The 20,813-nt window shown below is 40.7% G+C and overlaps 1 protein-coding gene across 2 annotated transcripts in view; it reads right to left on the bottom strand.

Moving 5' to 3' along the window:
- The window catches only part of ADNP (activity dependent neuroprotector homeobox), a 48,020-nt gene extending 28,095 nt beyond the window's left edge, over nt 1-19,925 (bottom strand). Inside the window, exons 1-2 of one of the 2 annotated variants that reach the window (XM_061631269.1) lie at nt 19,292-19,925; nt 2,602-2,724 (exon numbers count right to left, since the gene is read on the bottom strand). In XM_061631269.1, coding sequence (XP_061487253.1) covers nt 2,602-2,644 — 43 coding nt within the window. In that variant the 5' untranslated portion in view covers nt 2,645-2,724; nt 19,292-19,925. The remainder of the gene's footprint in view (nt 1-2,601; nt 2,725-19,291) is intronic. The other variant, XM_061631270.1, reaches the window with a different exon arrangement.
- Between the last annotated feature and the right edge of the window lie 888 nt (nt 19,926-20,813).

The following is a 20,813-nucleotide window of genomic DNA, read 5'->3' as shown; positions in this document are numbered from 1 at the left end:
GCATTCTTACCAAACCAGATGAAGCCTCAAACATGTTGAAATTAATGCTGCTTTTGCTGTTTTTACTAAATGTTTTAATGTTCCAGCATTTTATATGGCTTGTCATTTGATTCCATACATCACTTTGAGACTGCAATCCTAAACATACTTACAAGGGAGTAAGTCCCACTGAACACTAGGGGAGCTTGTTTTCGAGTAAACATGCGTAGGATTACATTGCATATTATGTAATTAGAAATTATTTTTCTTATTAGTTGTAGGCATTTTGCTTATATTAGTAAAAGTGACTATATATTCAATAATAGCATAATTAGTCAAATAGCCTGCAAAAAAGAACCTTATCAACAGTAAATACAAAAATGTTAACATTTTCATAGCCACGCTTTGACAAAATCTATGTATGGTAAGCTAAACTGTTTGCATAGTTATGATTGGGGACCTTATGTAGGCATTAACAACTACTGCCTATTTAGATAAGAGCTAAAATAAAGTCAGCCACTGCCAAAATCACTCAATGGTCAGTTGGAATGGGCCTTATTGTAAATTGGAAATGAAACTGAAGTTTACCTACATCATTTAATAAGCCTCCCATATCCAAGTTACACAGCATAGTTTTAGTCAAGCAGTTTTGGCCTTATAAAAATTTAGATAGAATTTAAGCTTGTCATATTATAGCTGAAGCATTAAAAACTGTAAAAACTTTAAATACTTAAGGTATTTCAGAAATGACAACATTTCCCGCTTAATAAATCCTAGTTTAAACCAGGAATGAGCACCTAGCCCATGCACTTCTCCTTGCATACTGGCTTCAGTCCTGGTCTCTTTAATGTTCAAAATGGACAGCTGTGGTTCAGTGTCAGTTTATTAACCAGGATCTTAAACCAGGATCAAACTGTGATCCTAAGTCACAGTTCACTGTTTCAGATGTTAACAGGGAGCTGTGGTTTAAAGGGATCTGGCGTGAAGTCAGCAAATGAGAGGAGGTGGCAAAAAGGGAGCAGTCAGGAAGGAGGATATGGGCTCATTCTAAGTTATTATCAGTTTTATAAGTATTAACTAGCAAGAAGGCTCATTCAAACATTATGGCAGTTAGCTGAGTGAAGTGTCTAACCCTGCCCCCCCAAAGATGCCCTAAAGCTTCAGACCTGACAAGCAACAGTACATACTCCTTTCATATTGGATCTTCATAGTTACTTTGACTACTGTGTTAATGGACTTCACTACTCTGAACAATACCACTGTATAAACAGATTCACCTTGTATAGGACTGTTATATTGCTGAAAAATAAAAATGGATGTTTGCAACCATACAAGAAAACTTGGCAAACCTGGGTTTAAGCTTTTATCCCAGAAACCAAAGAAAGCCATGCAATTCAATACTTGTTTGCAAACTCAGCATCAAGCGACAGTTGGTGATGCAGCTAATAACTTCAGACAAAGTGACTGAAAGCTACTTCACCTTACCTTTGGGAAAACATATCTCTGAGCAAACACAAAATGGGAGGTATACATTTTTGTTCCCAGCATTGATAGTGTCTTAGCAGGGGAGGGGGGGATACAAACTGACAGACATCATCTGACCTATTCCCAAATTTGGCCTTGGGGGTGGAGGAATAGATCAGAGAGGGCTGCTCTCCAAGACAGCCAGGACCTGTGTAGACAATAATTGTGTGAAAGACCTACATGCAAAAGCCTGCCCCTGCTGAAACCATAAAAAAACTTCATTGGAACATATTTGTAAGCCACTTTTTGCCAAGCAAACAGCTTCAAAATTGGCATATAAATATCCTAAATAAATAAATATGAGATTCATTACTGGACCCTACAACCGAGGAACATAGGTGACTCAAGCAACAGAGCCAAGCTTCAAGGTGTATGTGGAGTTTTTAAAAAGATTAATTACATTCAAAACAAAGCCACCCTGACATTACAGAATTTCACTTATTCAATGCAAAGTTTCCTCAGCATCATTTTACCTTCAAAACTACAGCAGAGACTACACTGAAAGTCAGAAGAGCCTGACCAGGAACTTACCTAAATTACAATCTAGGGGCAACAGGAAAACTAGCTGGTGTCTGAGAGCTTCAAATCTACTAAATTGTCAAATGATACATTATGAAATAGCATGATCTCTTACCTATCCTGAATTATGAGTTTCAATGAGCAACCCTAGGTTTTAGTATTACAAAACGGGAGAAAGTATATGTACTTTCTCCACACCATTTTCCTTTTAAATTTCTCTGCAGAAATTTTACTGACAGAACTTTTACATCCCAACATTTATACCAAAAAAGAGAGTTGTGGGGGCACTGCACCTCCATGTTCATTATGATACAGGCAACCAGCAAACAGTTGGAAGAGAAAAGCAAGGACAAACTGACACACAAAACAAGTGCTAGAAAGCATGCAGCTTTAAGCTAATACTATTAATTAGCTATTAACTTTATTTCTTGAGGGAAAACCATCCATGGCTCCTGCCGACAGACAACTACTAGAGACTGAGGGTGTCAGAAGATGAAACACTGAATTGCAGACTCTGCAGGCTGGTTAAGAACAGTTAATCACAGCAAGTGCTTTCCTTACACTATTTCCTGTGCTTACCTGGAAACAAATGTTGTAATAACCTCCCATGGAAAAGCAGCATAAAAAGCAGTTCAGTTCACTCTGTTTAAAGTCAGTTTATACACAGCTGTTGATATCATCAAAAGGTGGGTCCAGAAACACCTAAATTGCATAAATTAGCAATAAGGTTATAAGGCTCTAAATACTACATAAAGCAAAATCATTGTAGAATGATACCAAAAATTGTTTCAGTACAAGAGGGAAGCAGAGTCAGTCACGTTCCTCTGTACTGCTGTACTTCACCACACTTTAGCAGACATTAAAAGTGAGCAAACTTCAACAGATGGGCATCTAACACAGCTAAAATTCAGACCAGATTTGAAGTGGTTTGAGGCACCTTCAAATCAATCCAAACCTGGTCAGATCGATTTGGATCTATGTGGAGCAAAAAACACTTTCTAAGAAAGCCAGCCATCCTGTCTCCAGTGTTGCAAAAATACAAAATACCACCATATAAGGAAAACACCAAGGTGGGGAGAGGGGATGGGGGGAGCTGGATTTTGCTATTGACAGTTCTAGCTTCCAATCCAGGGCTAGAATCTTATACAACACTCTCCAATCAGTGCTTGGTGTGTGTGTGAAGTGTTAAAAACAGCTCCTTGCTGTCTTTTTCACTCTTGCAAGTTCTCTGAAGGTATGAAAATTTGATGGAGTTTGTTCATCTTGTCTTTTGTTTATCCTTCAGTACCCTACCCAGCTTTCTTATTATGTTTGTTTTCCATCCTCTCTCAATCAATTCTAGTTCTATCCTTATCCATTTGTTCAGCTTGCCTTTTGTTTGTTCTTCAGTTCTTCCTACCAGTACCCAGCCTCTTATATTTCTGTATGTTTTCTAACCGTTTTCTAGCCTTTCCCAGTCAATCCCACTTCCATCCCATTTTTTGGAAAAGTTGGTTGTCTCTGTCTTAATTAGTTAGGCAGTGTCGCTGCTTCCCCAACTTTGGCCCTAGTTTTTTAGGTTAGGTTTGCATTTTATTTACAGCTGATTTCTGTGTCTGACTTTATTAGTACTTTGTTGTATGTGTGTTTGTGTGTGTCAGTAAATCTTGTGAGTATACTGTACCGTCAATGCATAAGTAGCACAAATTATATACATAAACATAGTCAGTGTACAAGCAGCACACATACAGCGAGTGTATAGCAGTAGCATGAGGCATCTACGTAGTAGTCGTAGTGCCACCAGAGGCAGAGGTTCTCGCAGTAGCAGCAGCATCACCACTAAGCTAAGAATTTATTTAAAAAAAAAAATCATCACAGAACAGGCCATACAGAACTGGCAGGATTGAGCTCTCACTCAACTGACTGTACAGTCTTATTAAAAAAATATTTTATTTTTTTGGGGGGGGAGGTTGTTAGCATAAAAAAACCCCTCTATCTACCTGTCTGAAATTTGGCAGGGTTGATCTCCACTTGAGGGACTACTATGTCTCCAAATGCAATGCACTTTTGTGAAAAAACAAACAAGTTATGCCTGTTTTGGTTTCCTAATGCAAGTCAATGAGAGGACAAACTATTCAGATTTCTGTATTTTGATTCAGATTGTCAGATGAGGCTGAATGATCCAAACCCAATTGGGCCCAAATCTGAATCAGGAGGGGGTTTGCACAGATCTAACAGCAATCCTGGGGGTGGGGGAAGAAGAAGCAGCCGCAAGTCCTACTTGTATTTTATTTCCATTAACTAGAGCAGGTTCGTAGTCTGGGGGTGCTCCTGGATCCATCTTTGTCGCTAGAGGCCTAGATGATCTCAGTGGCTTGGAGTGCCTTTTACCACCTTTGGCTGCTAAGACAGGTACAGCCATTTCTGGACCAGGATAGCCTGACTGCTTTTGTCCATGTACTGGTAATCTCCAAGTTGGATTACCATAACATGCTCTACACAGGGCTGTCCTTGAGGTTGTCCGGAAGCTGCAGCTTAAATATTAGACAGGCATCGTCTGTGTCTTTCAGTGCCTACTGAAGACCTTTTTCTTTCAACATGCCTTTTAAATAGAGAACTTATCCCAGTCTGCATCTGTGTTGGAAATCATCATCATCATCATCTATTTGTATGCTGCCTTTCCATAGCAATCTATGCTCAAAGCAGCTCACAACATGAAAAGGTTACATAATTCACTGTTACAGCACAAAATTCAAATAGTCAAACAGTAAGTTAAAGAAAACATTGTAAGAAATGTATAATAAATTGAAACACCATTACAATTCCTAGTAAGGTTCAACAATAAAATACAAAAACATTTACTGTTAGGATTTTTAAAAGATACTTTGTTGTTGTTTTAAAGATGTTTTATAGATGTTTTTAGTATATTATCGCTTATTAGCCCTCCTGAAGGAAATGTGGGATATAAATGTATTAAATAAATAAATAAATAATAAAAGATGACACTATTCCTGCTGCAGTAGTATCCCTTGCATTCTCCCAGAGTAGACCTACTGAAATTAATGGATATGACTAACTTAGTTCCATTAATTTTAATGTGTCTGCTCTGAGGAGGATCTAGTTGGATACAACCCATAATTTCAAAAGCCCTACAAATGCAAAAAAAATTCACACCAGAAGGCATTACAGCTCAATAATTTGTGCTCTGCTCTAGCACTTAAAGCAGGTAGAGTTATTTGAGAAAAGGCCACTAATTTGCCTTCTGCCTGGAAGCATATTTTTGCCACATTGTTTCCTTCCAACTTTCTTTGTTGTAAAGGCTTATTTTGAAACCATCAACAATAAATTGGTGCCAACATTATTCTGGGGAAATGCTTAATTACAACAAACAAAATTCCTCTGTGAATGGAGACACAAAAGTGAATTCTTTCATTAAAGGGAAAGCTGAAGTATTCATATTCATTCATAAATATGATGGAAATCATGCTAGGAAACATTTCAGTTAAGTTTCCAAACAGGTGCAATTACACCTCTGTTTAAAATGAATTAACTTGGCAAGTTCTCTAAAGAGAAACTTCACTAAGAGATATTTAGATACATCTTTCACTTATTTGTAAAGGCGGCACCAGTATTACTATTCTGCTAAATGGGTTTTCAAGTTTCTCAATTAACTTCAGCCATATCATTATCTACCTACATGGTGAATTCTGTCTTTAGGGTAGGGACAACATATATGGAATCAGCCTCAATTTCAAATGAGAGTTTCTTGAAAACTAACCTTTTTAAAGAAAATTCTAAGTCATGTGAATGCTCCCAGAGAATTAAATGACAGGAGTGACAGCCTAACACGGCCTTTTAACACTGGTAATAACTAAAAGCGCACATGGTGGTGTAACACCAGTAGCACCCTTCCTTTACCACTGGTTGTATGCAAGCACCTTTAGAAACAGAAAGGCTCTTCCATGCACCACAGTACTTAGCTCCCAGCAGCATTTATCAGTGGTGGTATACTACCAGTTTTTCATATAGCCAATGACAGCCCATGTCCAAAAGCAATCATTCATCTCCACCCCACTTGCGTATATTTTCCATTCTTGAACATTCACAAGTCTCTTTTCACGATTCAGCAAACATAATTTGGACATTTTATTTCTAAAAGTAATGGTGCTTTGGTGTTTCAGCACTACTGAGAACATTTTATGCAAAAGCCTCCAAAAATATTCTTCTTACAGAACTCCCACTTCAGCAACTATTTACCTATTATGTGAGGACATAGGCACGTGAGAAAGTTTATATTCTCTTGAACAAAACAAAACGTAAAATAAAATTAAAATAAGGTAAGCTTTAAAGTTATTATTGTAACATTGAATTCTAAACACCTACTATAGCAGAAAGGGACACTATTAAAAAAATAACTACTTGGAGCAAAAACATAGCACAGTAGCCAATCCACATCTGCCAATGCTCCAAAATACTTCAGCTGTTGAAAACTAAGCCGAGGAGTTCATCTATAAGTATAGTGAATACTTAACTATGCAGATAAATGGCATGTTGTTATTCTTATACCACACAGTACCAGTTTGTTCATTACTGGCTTACATTTTAAGCAAAATCCAAAGTACCACCTCTAGTTGTGTAACTTACCCATCTATAAAAATCTTGACGATTTCATCAAAACACTGACTCTAGCACCTTTTCTGTACATCGCCATGCCTTTAGTTCACAGATACTTATGAATACTGTGCTTAAAAGTATATTTTCCCGGCTTTATCCCCACTGCTGCTCACAAAGCTTGCTTAAATCCATGCATGCTAAAGTTAATCCCAATACTTTTCGGAGAAAGCACCAACAGGAATAATTTGTTGGTGGCTATAGCCCTGCATCTGGAGACAACGGGTGTGGACTTCAAGGGAGGGGTTGCAAAATCTGCCCCCAACATCCTTGCATATGCCGGCTCCACTTCAGACCTTTCCACATTCAGCATGAAGGTCTGAAGGGGGATTGTAAGTGCATTTGAGCGAGCATGCTTAGAATCCTCCGCATAATCAGAACTCCTGCACTAACAGAATCTTCCTTCAGACTTTTGCACTAAACATGGTAAGGTCTGAAATAGAACCAGCATATAAAGGGATGTTGAGGGCAGGACCAGGGCTGTGGAGTCAGTACGCCAGACCTTTGACTCCGACTATTTTTCTACTGTCCGACTCCTTCATAAATGGCAAATGTATATTCACTAGTAATAACAAATTTACTGTAGTAAAATGGTAGCACAAAGGCTTTTCATCACCACCATGTGAATCCAGAGCTTGGAAAAGTTACTTTTTTAAACTACAACTCCTATCAGCTCCAGGGATTGGGCTCGTGGGAGTTGTAGTTCAAAAAAGGTAACTTTTCCAAGCTCTGGATTCATGTGGTGGTGATGAAATGCCTTGTGCTACCATTTTACTACAGTAAATTTGTTATTACTAGTGAATATACATTTGCCATTTATGAAGGAGTAGGAGTCGGAACATTTCTACCGACTCCGACTCCACCCAAAATTGCTCCCGACTCCGACTCCACAGCCCTGGGCAGGACTTGTGTGCATACCCTCTCCCTTCTTGTTAAGCCCAAAAACTTTCACTCCAAGTGCATGAATAGGGCTTCTGAACACACAATTCCACCCTAGTAAGTCCTGCATGGGTCTCTCTGTGATGCTACTGACGGGCACAAACAATAAAGGGATAGCTAGGCTGACAGTATTTCTAGAAGTCACACTTTGTACATAACTACAAAGTTGTCATTAAAGCAAAATAAATATATTTTTGGAACACAAAAAGGACACATTTCATAGAAACAGTCAGCCAAATAGTCATATTTTCAAAAGAACAGGCCTTTGTCCATTTAAAAGTAATAGGCAGGTGGTGGTTAACTAGTGTAGTTTTTCTTGTCACTTTAATGGAAGCGGAATCCAAATAATGTCTGCTTTCCACAGAAATTGTAAAAGGACAGAAGTCTTATCACTGTTGGAATACAGCCATCCTAAAAAAAAGTCTTGTGCTGAGGTGACAACCAAGAGATTTCTCCTTTCTTTTGAAGACAAGCGGACAATTCTAATTAAATGAACTCAGGACTGATCTATAGTATATTTGCATGCAGTAGCACATTTATATAGCAGCATTATCTATTTATAGCAAGCCACAAACCACCACAACAAAATCTGTACATCTTATTAAAAAAACATTGTTTACAAACTTGGTAATGGCAAAACAACTGTGTTGACTTGGGGCATGCTTACTGCAATAAGCATCATTACTTTTTTCTACAAAAGAATACAGAGCTAATCACTGCTATGCACATCCTTCTACTGCAACCTGTATTCATTGCTCATTCTAATTTAAGTTACAGGCACTTAGGCTTAGTTGCAGCAGGGTATTGAATCGAGGAGATTGTTCCAATGGATTCATAGAAAAAATGAGTTTCAAGAAAGTAAGGGGAATGGTCTTATAGAGGCATTCTGGGAGGACATAACTAGGGTTTCAGGAAGCAGAAGACCTTCAATTGAGTGAATATGGTGCAGCTAGACAAGCAAAAATCACATGGCATTTTTAAGAAAGAAGCCAATTTACACACACAGAATTCCATTCTTGTATTGGCTCCCTCCATGTCCTGTTCAAGGCAGTGGAGATTTGTATGGCTCACTGAACTGGGATCGTTAATTCCCTGTCTGAAATAGGAAAGTTCATATGGAGTATATTAGGTACCACATATCAGTCTGATGATGTAAACACTAAGCAAATTAAGACCAGTCATGAGATTAGATTAAAATTACCTGCTTACAAAGTCACCATTCAAGACAACCAATTTCATTTACAAGGTACAACAGCAGTGTTACGCCATGGTACATTTAAATCTATAGGTGAAATTTAAACACACAGGGCAATGCAAGGATCTAGAGAACTTCTTAAGCTTGGCCAAGAGGCTTGCACTAGCCAGATGTGTTTTCTTTCTTTCAATAGATGACCTCCTTACAACATCATAACCCAGCAACACTGCATGCCCCATGAAAAGGCATTCAACTACCAATAAAAACAAAATAGCAGATGTGCTTGCCACTGTCCTACTGCATGCAAAGGAAAAAACTCCCTCTCTCCACAGAAAACTAAGACTTATTTTTCAGAATACTGTACTAACTATTCGCAATGAGTGAGAATTGCACAAAAAAACCTGTCCTGTTCATTTTTATGTGTAAAAATGAAATTACTTTCAGCTATAAAAGGTAACATATTTTGCTTCTATCTTGACAAAAAACAAGCTGCACTTTTATTTATAGAGTGCTCAGTCACTTATTTTCTATAAAAATTATTGAGTAGCAGCATTATTCCTGCAAACATTTTTATTGACAGATATTGCTAAAGATCTTTGAGAGATGACACTTGTAAAGGAAGTTCCATCTATGCCAAGAGATTGCATTTTTCAAAGTGTGGCTTAATGTTTGAGAGTTTAATCTTCTTGTGTCTTTGACACTACTGTTTATTACCTCATGTCCCAGGGTTACTACTCCGCTAGGAAAGCGTTTAAACCGAAGAACATGGAATGTTATTTGACACATACTTTTTCAGAAGAATTACATGGAGCAGGTTTTTATATTAACGTTAATTCTAAGGATTCCAGTTGCAAGTTTATTTAAAAACTTTCCTTGTAATTTCTGTAACTATCCAACTCTCACGAAACCTTTCAATTAAATACAGAGGAGAAGGGAAGGATGAAAGCTTACTCTCAAGCATGGGCTGGGCTGAAATTTCTTGGAACACACAAAACCTTCTTTTCTTAGGCACTGAGGTATGTACAGCACCAAGATTAATTTTACTTTTGAGTATCACATCTTCAGGCTAGACACAACTGTTGATGCATCACCTGATTACCTTGTTTAAAAGAAGAACTTTGGTGAAGATTTCAAGGCAGACATAACCTAAAGACTACATTTCTTTTTGGTCTAGTCTTTCCATCTGTTCTGCAGCCTAGCAAACCGAATCCTTTTGACTCACATACATTTCTCACTCATGGCAAGTTCTGGAATTTTCCACTAGCAGCTAATACGCCATCTAGTGGACATGCGTCCTAACTTCTTAACAGAAAAGGAATTAACTATTTCCTTATGAAGTACTAAGCTGCAGAACAATCAATATTACATATTACTTTTCAGGTAAAATTCACATTGTGAAATTTTGATTGTTGTCAAAATTATAGCCTATCCTATCATGTAAAGACGTTGTAATTCAAGCAGGAAACATGCAAAATTGCAAGCCTCTTCAAAATGTAGACAGCTTTGTATCAATTCACATGGCACATTTTCATCCATATGACCAGTCCTGATAGTTGCCAAGTATACACTTGCTTAGACAAATGTGTGTGTGCAAGCCAAGGAAAAATGCTACCATGAGCACTGTGAACTGTCTTACTTGCAACTGCATATATCATACATTGATTCCACTGAAATGCATACCAGAAATGACCATGACTATTATGCAAATTAAAAACTAAGGCAAACTAGTATATGAATCAGCTATGCCATAAGCTGTGACATAAGCAGAAAAAAATTAGTCTATGCAGACTTTTTGCTGTTTACCTACAGTAGGAGTGGGGAACCTTTGGCTCTTTCGATGTTGCTGAACTACAACTCCAATCAGTCCTAGCAAGCACGGCCAATGGCCAGGGGATGATGGAGTTCAGCAACATCAGGAGGGCCAAAGGTTCCCCACATCTGGCTTACAGCAGGGATGAGTAACCTGTGGCAGTCCAACAGTTTTTGACTAAAACTTCAGTTATACAGTAGGGCCCCGCTTTACGGTGCTTCGCTAATGCAGCGGTCTCAATTAGACGCAATTAGACTAAGGCCCCACTCATACGGCGCTTGTTCCACTTTTACAGCAGTTTTCGGGCATCACACACCATTCCATTCAATGAGTTCCACTTTTCAGCAGTTTTCGCTTTTCAGTGGAGGTCCAGAACGTAACCCACCGTATGAGTGGGGCCCTACTGTACCTGACTACTGGCCACACTGGCTGGGGTTTCTCTCCCAGGGACTGATGGGAGTTGGGAGTCCAACAATATCTGGAGCGTCTCAGGCTTCTCATCCCTGCCCATGTGTAAGCTTAAACTGAAGACTTTGCACTAAAACAAGTCAAGAATATTGGGGGAGGGACCTGCAATGTCTAGGAATACACATGTGGAACTGCAGTAGGATAGAGCCTATGTGTTGCAGTATACACTGTTCTAACTTAGCCTCATTATTGTCACCTACAACTTAAGTCCAACCTTCTTATTACAATTTCAGCCATGAATTTACTGGGTGGCTGCAGGCAAATAAGCTTACAGCCTAGTTTGACCAATCCCTTTCTAGGGGGATAATACTGGCCTATTTATTCAGAGTTGCTGTTACTGCAATTATTTTACATGCAGTACTAAATAAATGTTTTAAACTGTAGGTTTTTAATTGTGAGCTGCTCTGGAAATCTATTTAGGGTTAAATAAAGAAAAATAGAAAACAATTCAGCCAAATACAAGCACTCTGCACGGGACAGTTCGGCATGAGTTAAGGCTGCAATCCCATACACACTTACCTGGAAGAAAGTCCCACTGAACTCAGTTGGACTTAACTTCCAGATAAGGAAATATAAAAATAAACACATACTTAACTCTTCCAATTCAAGTGAGTACTACTTCAAAGTGCTTACATACGGCTGGGCTGTCCCCTAAGTAGTTTCATATTGCATCCCCATACTTTCATAATTGGCTGGGAGCTTTACTCAAAAGTAATAAAGACAAACATAATATGCTGAAAACAGCTTCCCAATTTTGTTTATATACACAGTCACATGCATTTTTGTGTACTGATCATATACTTTCCTACTTTAAAAAATGTCCACCCTAACGTAGTATTGTCAGATATTAAAATATGGTTAATTTTATGTGCTTTTCATATTTTAAGTCTAACTATCCAACTATCCAATCATTTTTCATTCATGACCTTTGGTCCACAGATAGTGAAATGAAATCCTTTTATTCATTTCCATCTAGGAAAAGTAGTCATGTGGTGTATGTCAGATGCTGCCGCTTAAAAAAATATTCTTGGATAGCTTCCACGTACACATTTCTACATCTGCCCCAGCATACCATCTAATATAAAAGTAGTATCTTTCTGTACATATTAAAGATCTACCTAGCCCAGTACTCTGTTCCCAACAGCGGCTAGACATACACCTCTGTAAACTCACAAGCGGCACATGAAAGTGGTATCCAACCTCTACTTGTCTCTGAACATTTGCTACCATTTAGCTAGCTAAGTACCACTGAGACACCTATCTTACATAAAGTACTTATTTTTGGTATAATCCTTGTTTAAAGCCATGTCATCTTAAAATAGTATTAACAAGAAAAGAATGGGAAACAATTCAAAGCACACCAATGCTTCTATGTGTATCAATAGGGTATCCGTATCTAGTACATCCAGGATTTATGGCAGCAGCAGAGAGGATGCAAGAAAACACATAAGATAAAGATAGAGCCACTCAGACAGCAAAAAGTAGAGCAGAATCCTAAATGGTAGATCACCAATTGTATATTATTTCTCTACAGCTGAACTGTGGACACAGCAGACAAACGCAGGATCCAGAAACTAGAAGGTATCTAATGAAACACTGCAGTGTACTTAAGAAGAAAAGCAGGCAGGCCTTATACCATAGCAATGGCCAGTGTAACTCAGAGCTACCAGATGGCTTCAAAAATACAACCAGAAAAGAAAAACCCCACAGATGCAAGAGTTATGGTATGCATTCCTCTGGGTATTCCTGACCTTTTTGCTATCAAATATCTTGGCCAAATTCACATGTAACATTCCCAGTCCAAACTACTGGAGTGGTAATACGTTATGAGCTTGAGCGCTTCCTTACCCTTATCCACCCACCCCTGGGTTACAGAAGATACTTCCTGGTTTGTTAAACCAATTTCCCAATAATGTCTGAACTGATCATGAGTTGCAAATTTCATTTGTAGGGACTGTTTAAGCCACAGTTTCATGGAGAAACCGATTTAACAAACCAGGAACTCTCCTTTGCAACGAGGTCTGTGAGAAGAGGAGTATGGAGAAAGTACAGTAGGGCCCCACTCATACAGCAGGTTCCGTTCCAGGCCCACGCCGAAAAGTGAAAACCGCTGGAAAGTGGGGCCCTACTCAGCTGTTAGAGAGCCAGTGTGGTGTAGTGGTTAAGGTGTTGGACTACGACCTGGGAGACCAGGATTTCAATCCGCACATAGTCATGAAGCTCACTTGGGCCAGTCACTGCCTTCAGCCTCATGAAAACCCTATTCATAGGGTCACTGTAAGTCAGAATCGCCTTGAAGGCAATACATACACACACACACTCACTCAGCTGTAGCATGGGAGCTCCCCGCCCTACAACTGATTGCGCAATCAGCTGTAGCATGGGGAGCTCCAGCTGTCAGCGATCAGCTGGAGCATGGGAGCTCCCCATGCTACATCTGATTGCATGCTCCAGCTGGAGCACGTGATCAGCTGGAGCACGGGGAGCTATAGCCACTGCGCTCCAGCTGACAGGGATCAGCTGTAGTGCGGGGAGCTCACGCGCTCCAGCTGATCGTTGTCAGCTGTAGCGCGGTGACTGGAGCTCCCTGCGCTACAGCTGATTGCCCCAGTGGCGCCGTCATATTAGCGGAACGTCGACAAGTGGGGTCCTACTGTATTAGAATTCTCCAACAAACCATAGCTTGGTTAGTCTGACAGGCACATTACATATGAGCCCGGCTCTTGAAACAAACAAGCAATAATATATTCCCCTGCTTGGGCAGAGTTGTGGCTGTTTTCTATAAAGCATCCACACATGGGTATTATTGCAAACAGGATACTGGGCTAGATAGTCATATTAGACAAAAATTGTTCTTTATGGCCAATGGTGACAATAGCAAGGAAACATTCACTGTAGAATTAATCAGCTTAAATAGGACAGGATAAGATGAAGACAGACACACAGACATTAACAGGTCTTAGAAAAATTTAGAGAAAACAGAGTAAGCCAAAACTGAAGACATTCCTTCACATACAGCTGATTAGTTTCAATATCCTCTATCCTTCTCCCTTAAAGTACAGTGTAAATCTTCAGGGCTTCAAGCACACTGGCTTGGACACATAACTGAGCAAATCCCAGTAAATTCAGCAAGAATAATGATAAACTGTGTACATAGCCTCACTTTCATATTGTTGATCACTTGTTTAATTCTTTTGAAATTACAATTTTGTTTTGTAGCTTGGTCTGTTTAATAAACATAGATTGGCTAAATTCACAGAAATGGAACCCAAAGCCAAGCATATGAACACCAAATGTCACTTGCTGTCATTTAATAAAATACACCAATCTGAAAATATAAAATTATTTACTAAGTTACTTGCTGCAAGAAAGCAAAGGGTTGCACCCAATGGGGGCTCTGCACTAGCAGATCCATTTCTATTAGTGTTAGGCCACACAGGCATGAGGGGCTATAATGACTGAGAGGTAGGCAAAAATCAGGTGCTCTGTCTTGTACAACCATAAGTGCTTCCACTAGTACACTACATTTGCATACCTTTTCATGGAATTCATTTAAAACTAGAAATTGTGTTTAAAAATACTCACACAAAATTAAAAGGATTTAGTGACTGATTTACACTGATTTACTTTTTTAAATGTTTATTGTATTGGATTGATGATTGTATTTTAGTATTATTTTGTTATTCATTGTATTTTTATGCTATTTTATGTTCACCGCCCAGAGAGCTATTGCTAGTCGGGCGGTATATAAATTTAATAAATAAATAAATTATAAATGTTAAGATTTTTCTTATTTTTCCTCAGAATATGCAGCACTGCTTTAGGTACACCAACTCTGGTTGTCTTATTCTGATCCAAAACATCCTATGGGATATTTAACTTTCCTTCAGTATCAAGAATGTGAAAATTGTAAAGAACTTTTACACTGGTTGGGGCCAACTTTTTCTGGCAAAGGTACCAACGGGTATCAGTATAACATACCAACACTGTACTGCACACTACAGTGTTTTATGCAACCCAGAAGGCTTTGGATTTTTTCCTTCTTTTCCACTGAGCCCAGGAATAAGCAATATAGGAGGCAGTCAGGGGTGTAAACTTCCAACTCCAGATTCTGTCCAAGCTAGTCACTTACATTAGCTCTGTCACACTTTTAGCATGATGGGTACCCATGTACACAGCTGAAATAAAATATTAACTGGTGCTTCTGGTTTTGCCCTCCCAAGTAAACCACAGCACAATCCTATTTATGTTTACTTAGATTGTGGATAGGACTGTAGCCTGAGAGGGGTGAATCTTCATAACCTGATCCTGATTTTCTCAGCTTTGGTGTTAATGTCCAATTACAATCTAACTCATCTAATCATGAAAACACAAAACTGCCTTGTATGAGTCAGACTGCTGGCCTATCCAACCCACTCCAATACTGTCCACTCCAATGGGCAGCTTCTCTGAAGTCTCAGGCAGAGGTATTTCCCAGCTGCAACACAGAACATTCTACAACCAGAGACATAAGGAACTGAATGTGCAACTTTTTGCATCCAAAGGATGCACTCTGCTCTGAGCGTTGTCTCTCAACCATCATAGACCAAGTCTGTATCCAAGTTTTTATCCAAATGACACACAGACACACACTGCAAGTCCCCCCAACTTTAAATTTTCCAGTTAAAATATTTGTACCATATATGTCTCAAAACTACTACACAGACTACTGAGAAGTATATATCTAGTACACAACTATTCGAGAGTTTCAGGTACTACAGTGTACTAACTATAGGCAAAGTGCTTCCTCACCTCCCTCCAGGTGAAAAATTCCTTGGAGCCACCGAAGTACTTGTTTCGAAAAGTGCTTCAATGAGAAACACGGGTCACACTTCCATCCTTTTCCAATGATTATACAACTTTGTGCCTGCCATCACAGCACTACTAGACAATTCATCTTTGTTTTGTCTCTCTTACAATTGGGGACAGTCTAAATATTTGTTTTTTACTCAGGGAGGCTTCCTGTAGAAAAGGTTATAACTGTGTAAATTTGTCTACATTTTCCTTGATGACACCACTCTGAATTGTTTAAAATTCTAAACTAAGAGTTGTCAGATTCTGATATCTTATTTCCTGTATATATGCCTACATATTGTAGTTTTATGTTTTAACACAACACAGATATCACACAAGTTATTAAGTGTAGCAGTTTATGATATCCTCATAATTTACAAAAATGGTGTGCTTCATGACACATTTTCTATATTCTGCCTTTAACCTATAGCACTTGGCTATAAAAGAAGCTATAGTTGTCTTCTGCATTTAGAATAGGATTCAAGACACCACATGCTCAATCTCAAGTAAAACAGTGTTAGTATTTGCTTTATTAAACATCACAGTAGCATTATCCAATACAGAATTAGGCTATGTACTATTATCTCTACTGGGATTCACCAACATTAATCATTTTAAGCATACATGAAAGTATTTTGGAAAAGAGTCTAAAGCATATCAATTCAAAATGGTTTTCATGACCAATCAGAATGATTCCTAATCATCAGTTGTTGAAGCACTAGTGTAGAACAATAATTTGTCAAAAACATTCCAGCAAGCAAAGATGTAAAATTTTGTAGATGACATATTTATCATGGCTGAAATTTTCTAAAAATTAAAAAGCTAAGAAGAAAAAGTATGAGAATGTTTCTCAACATAAAAAACACATGTAAGAAAGTATTAAGTAGTAATTCATAGCAATGAATTCCTACAGAATCATACAAGTGTGATGGATGATGTTTGAATATATTCCTATCAAGTGCAAAATAGATTAACTGTGACAAAATGCACATCTTTCCTGACAGATGTTTATACTATGTACACTGAAAACACTGTCATGTCCTTAAACAACCACACTACAAGGAGACAATCTCAATCAGCTATACTTGGAAGCAATGGCTTTTTCATTTGTGTAGGATGCTCTGGCTACACTACACACTGCAAAAAATGTGTTGATTGGTTGCTATCCAACTTCTTCCACTTCCCATCAAAACCCTCTAGATCTAGAACAAATACATAACGTTAATAAAACTTTTTTTAGTCTTGCTTTTTAACTGATTATCTTAACTAAGCTTTTGCTTAGTTCTCACTTTCATTTTCGTAACTATCATCAGATTATTTGGCACAGAAACACTCCTGCCCAGGTGAAGGAAGTGGTGTTTGAAATCCTGGGTCAAGAAATTGAATTTAGTACTCTTCTGATAACACAGAAGTCTGACATCAGGGAGTTAAGGTTTTCATATAAATGTAGGTCACACCATATTGCACATGTGGTGTTTTTCTTTATCTGACACATTCCCTTTACTAAACATTGACATTCTGTGAATAAAATTGGCAGGTGCCTCAGGACGAACTTGTAAGAGCTATTGGATTGTTTTTCCAAGAACTCAAAGTTTCTATCATAATATTTAATTGCCACAAAGATCCGCAATTACCATCTATAGTTCATCAAGCTCTTTGTATCCTTCAACAAAACGTAGTGCCTGTAGAAAAGCACTGTTATTAGCAATTTCTAACAATCTCTATTATCATGACTTGTATCATGCAAGAAATAGCCATGCAAATAAATAAGACATATGGCTTCCCCAATCACAAATGAGTTGAAGTGCAGCTCCTTTACTCATTGTGAAGTTTAATGTTCAAACCTGGAACAAAGTTTAACGTTAAACCTGGAAAAGGTTTAAGCATCCTCACTGCATTGTATTTTTCTCACTGTACTTCACTTAAATCACTACCTTGGTTTTGGGAGCAACTTCTTAACTACTATCAGACAGCTTCAGTGGCACAGTTAAGCTTAACCTCCATGAATTTTAGCAAAAGCTTCAGGCAGGTAAGGTGCATCAAGGATGGCACATACTTTAGGTACCACACCAGGATGGCACTTTTGGTCACAATTTTCCACAAAAACAGATGAAATAACCAGATTCTTTAAATCAATGCTCAGCTCACTAAATCTTTGCCTGTGCTGCTGTCAGCTCTTAAGAGCAACTGAGCCTGCAGTGATAGGCCCATTTTCCCAGGCCTATAGAAGGCGCTGTGTGGCAACTCCATTCCGTGCATCTGGGGCCCTTCCCCCCCTCTCTGCAGCAGCCTTACCCAGTGAAAAGAACGCGCCCCCTACTGACTTGCACGCTCATTTTTCCATTCCACCGACTTGGCTGCAGTGCATTTTGGGTGGGGGCTGGTATTTTTTTCTTCGATGGCCATAAACCCCAAGCGACGGTAGTTTTAACGTGAAGACACATGCTAATTATGCACATGGATAAGTAAAACTGAACTAGGTTGGGGGGGAATACATAAAAATAGCCACAACTCAAGAGGAAAAAGGCGTGCTGGAAGGAAAAGTGCAGGGTTTCTTTCCCCAGCAACAGAAAGCAGAAGACAGCTCCTTTTCTCCTTCTTTGTCTGAAAAAATAGGTTTGAAGAACTATTGCGCGGGATAGATGCAATAAAGAAGAGTTACGGGGGTGGATGAGTGCCTGTTACTCTCCTGGAGCTACTACTCTGGGTCAAACCACGAATCCCGCCTTTTCTAACACAGCCTACACCTCTAAGTAGGAAATGGGAGGGGGGGTCGCAGAGAAGGCGGCAGTTCTCCATTCATTGTACCGCAGCCTGCTCTAAATTTCTAGCGCCAACTCTACAGTCATAAGGGGGCTTTCCTCGCTTCCTCATCCCCCCTTCCAGCGCACACGCTGGAGGAAAAGACGGATCTCCAAGCATGCCGGAGAGGACGGCTGCATTCGCCATCCTCTCGCCCCCCCCTCCCTTCCCCCGTCCACGATGCAGACCGTGCAATCACAGCCTCACTCGGGGGCGCAGCATCCATGTGCCACCTCCCTACAAGGAACTGAAGGAGAAGCGAGAGAGAAAGGGAGAGATGCAAACGGGAATAGCGGCAAGGGCTTAGCCCAAGGACCATAGCAAACAGGAAGGTTAACAGGGGAAGTCGAGAGAGGAACGAGCCAAGGAAGCCGGTCTGGAGGCAACCTCTCGCGCCCTGCATCCCGGCCTCAGACGGATGGAGGGAAAACGGAGCTTGTAACGGCGTGTGTGCAAAACAAGGCCGCCGGGCCCAGCTACACTGGAGGAGAAAGCAAGCAGGAGCGACGACGGCGGCAAGAGGAGGGGGAGGGAGGGTTGCGCTGGGCTCCCGCGCGCGCTGAGGGACCTACCTGGCTGAGTCTCGCGCTCCCTCCTCCTTCTCCTCCTCAGCGGCGGGCGCTCCCTCCCGCGGCGGCGGCGGCGGCGCTGCTGCTCCTAGCGGCTCCCGGCTGGGCGGGCGCGGGGAGCGGAGCCGGCGGTGCGGGGGAGACAAAGGGGGCTGATGGCGGGCGGGCAGGTTGTGAGGGGGGCAGGTTGTGAGGGCTAAGCCTGCGCGGGGATGAGGAGGGGGCGGCAGCGGCTATGCCTCAGTCACCGGGGCGAGGGGTGTCGGGCTCCGGGCCGCGGGGAAGGGGAGGGGGGGCTCCCTAGGCGCCCTGCAGACAATACAGCCGGGTCCCTCCTGCCCAGAACCTGCCCTGGCCAAGATGGCGGCCGAGAAAGAGCGGAAGTGACGCGGGGCTCTCATTAGCATATGGGACTCATTGTCCGGCCAGAGAGGAGGGGGACGCACCCCCCTCGGGGGGGGACTGAGGGGAAGGGGGGTGACTGAACCCCAACAATGGAACTTGCTTTTCCAGTCGCCCCTCCCCTCCCGGCGTGACAGGAAGCGGGCCCTTTAAAAGGAGGTGCAGGGGAGCGGGTTACATAACCCCGTTAGAGTGGGGGGATTCTCGCGAGAAAGGCTGCTGGCGGCGGGATCTGCCCCGGCTCCGCTAGGAGGCGCCGCGCCCTGCGGCTGGGTCCAGAGAGAGAGAGGAACGCGACGACGCCCGCTTATCCCTCCGCCGCCCCCAGCCGGGACTACATTCTTCCCTGAGGGGAGGGGGGAAGGGGGTCACCACGCCAGGAAAGGGGGGAGGGGAAGAGCCCGCACTGAGCCCGCTTCCACGTGACTCGATAGTGAGCTCACCACGTGACGAGCTTCACCTGAGAGAGCATCACAACACCTCGTGCCGTTAAGCTGGAGATCACACGCCTTGCACTAGTGCATGAGTAAGTGTGAGAAGTAAAACATGCAAAGGCTGGGCATCCTTGTACCACAGTCTACTGGCTGCTTTTTAATACAAAAGTATTTTGCATTGTGAATCACAAGTGTGCCACACACCTCCAGGAACCTTATAGTCACATCTGTGCCTGCACAATAGTGATCACCCATTGGCACCCACCAGTAGTACCATAGATGCATCAGTAGTGAGCATGTTGAGTCATGACACCATAAAGAATGGAAGAATGGCTGCTATGTCATAATGGTATCAATAGAAGGCTGCTACGGGAAGAAGGGTGGGATATAAATCTAATAAATAACTAAAAATAATAAACTGATAGTATAGCAGTGATACTTTCACATTTTTAAAAAATTCTTACAGGCTAGAGAGGATTTTCACTACCAAAAAAAACTGAAGGCAAAAATAAAGGGTGAGGAAGATGTGGCTTGACATTACTACAACATATGAAGAGGATCTAGGTGTCTTAGCTAATCACAAACTGAACATGAGCCAACAGTGTAATGCAGCTGCTAAAAAATCTAATGCAATCTTAGGCTGCATTAACAAATACATAGCATTCTGATAATGAAAAGTAATTCCACTC

Source organism: Rhineura floridana, chromosome 6 (assembly GCF_030035675.1).
Source record: "Rhineura floridana isolate rRhiFlo1 chromosome 6, rRhiFlo1.hap2, whole genome shotgun sequence".
NCBI classification, from domain to species: domain Eukaryota; kingdom Metazoa; phylum Chordata; class Lepidosauria; order Squamata; family Rhineuridae; genus Rhineura; species Rhineura floridana.
The sequence above is the reverse complement of the archived record's forward strand: the minus strand, read 5'-3'. Positions and strand labels throughout refer to the sequence as shown.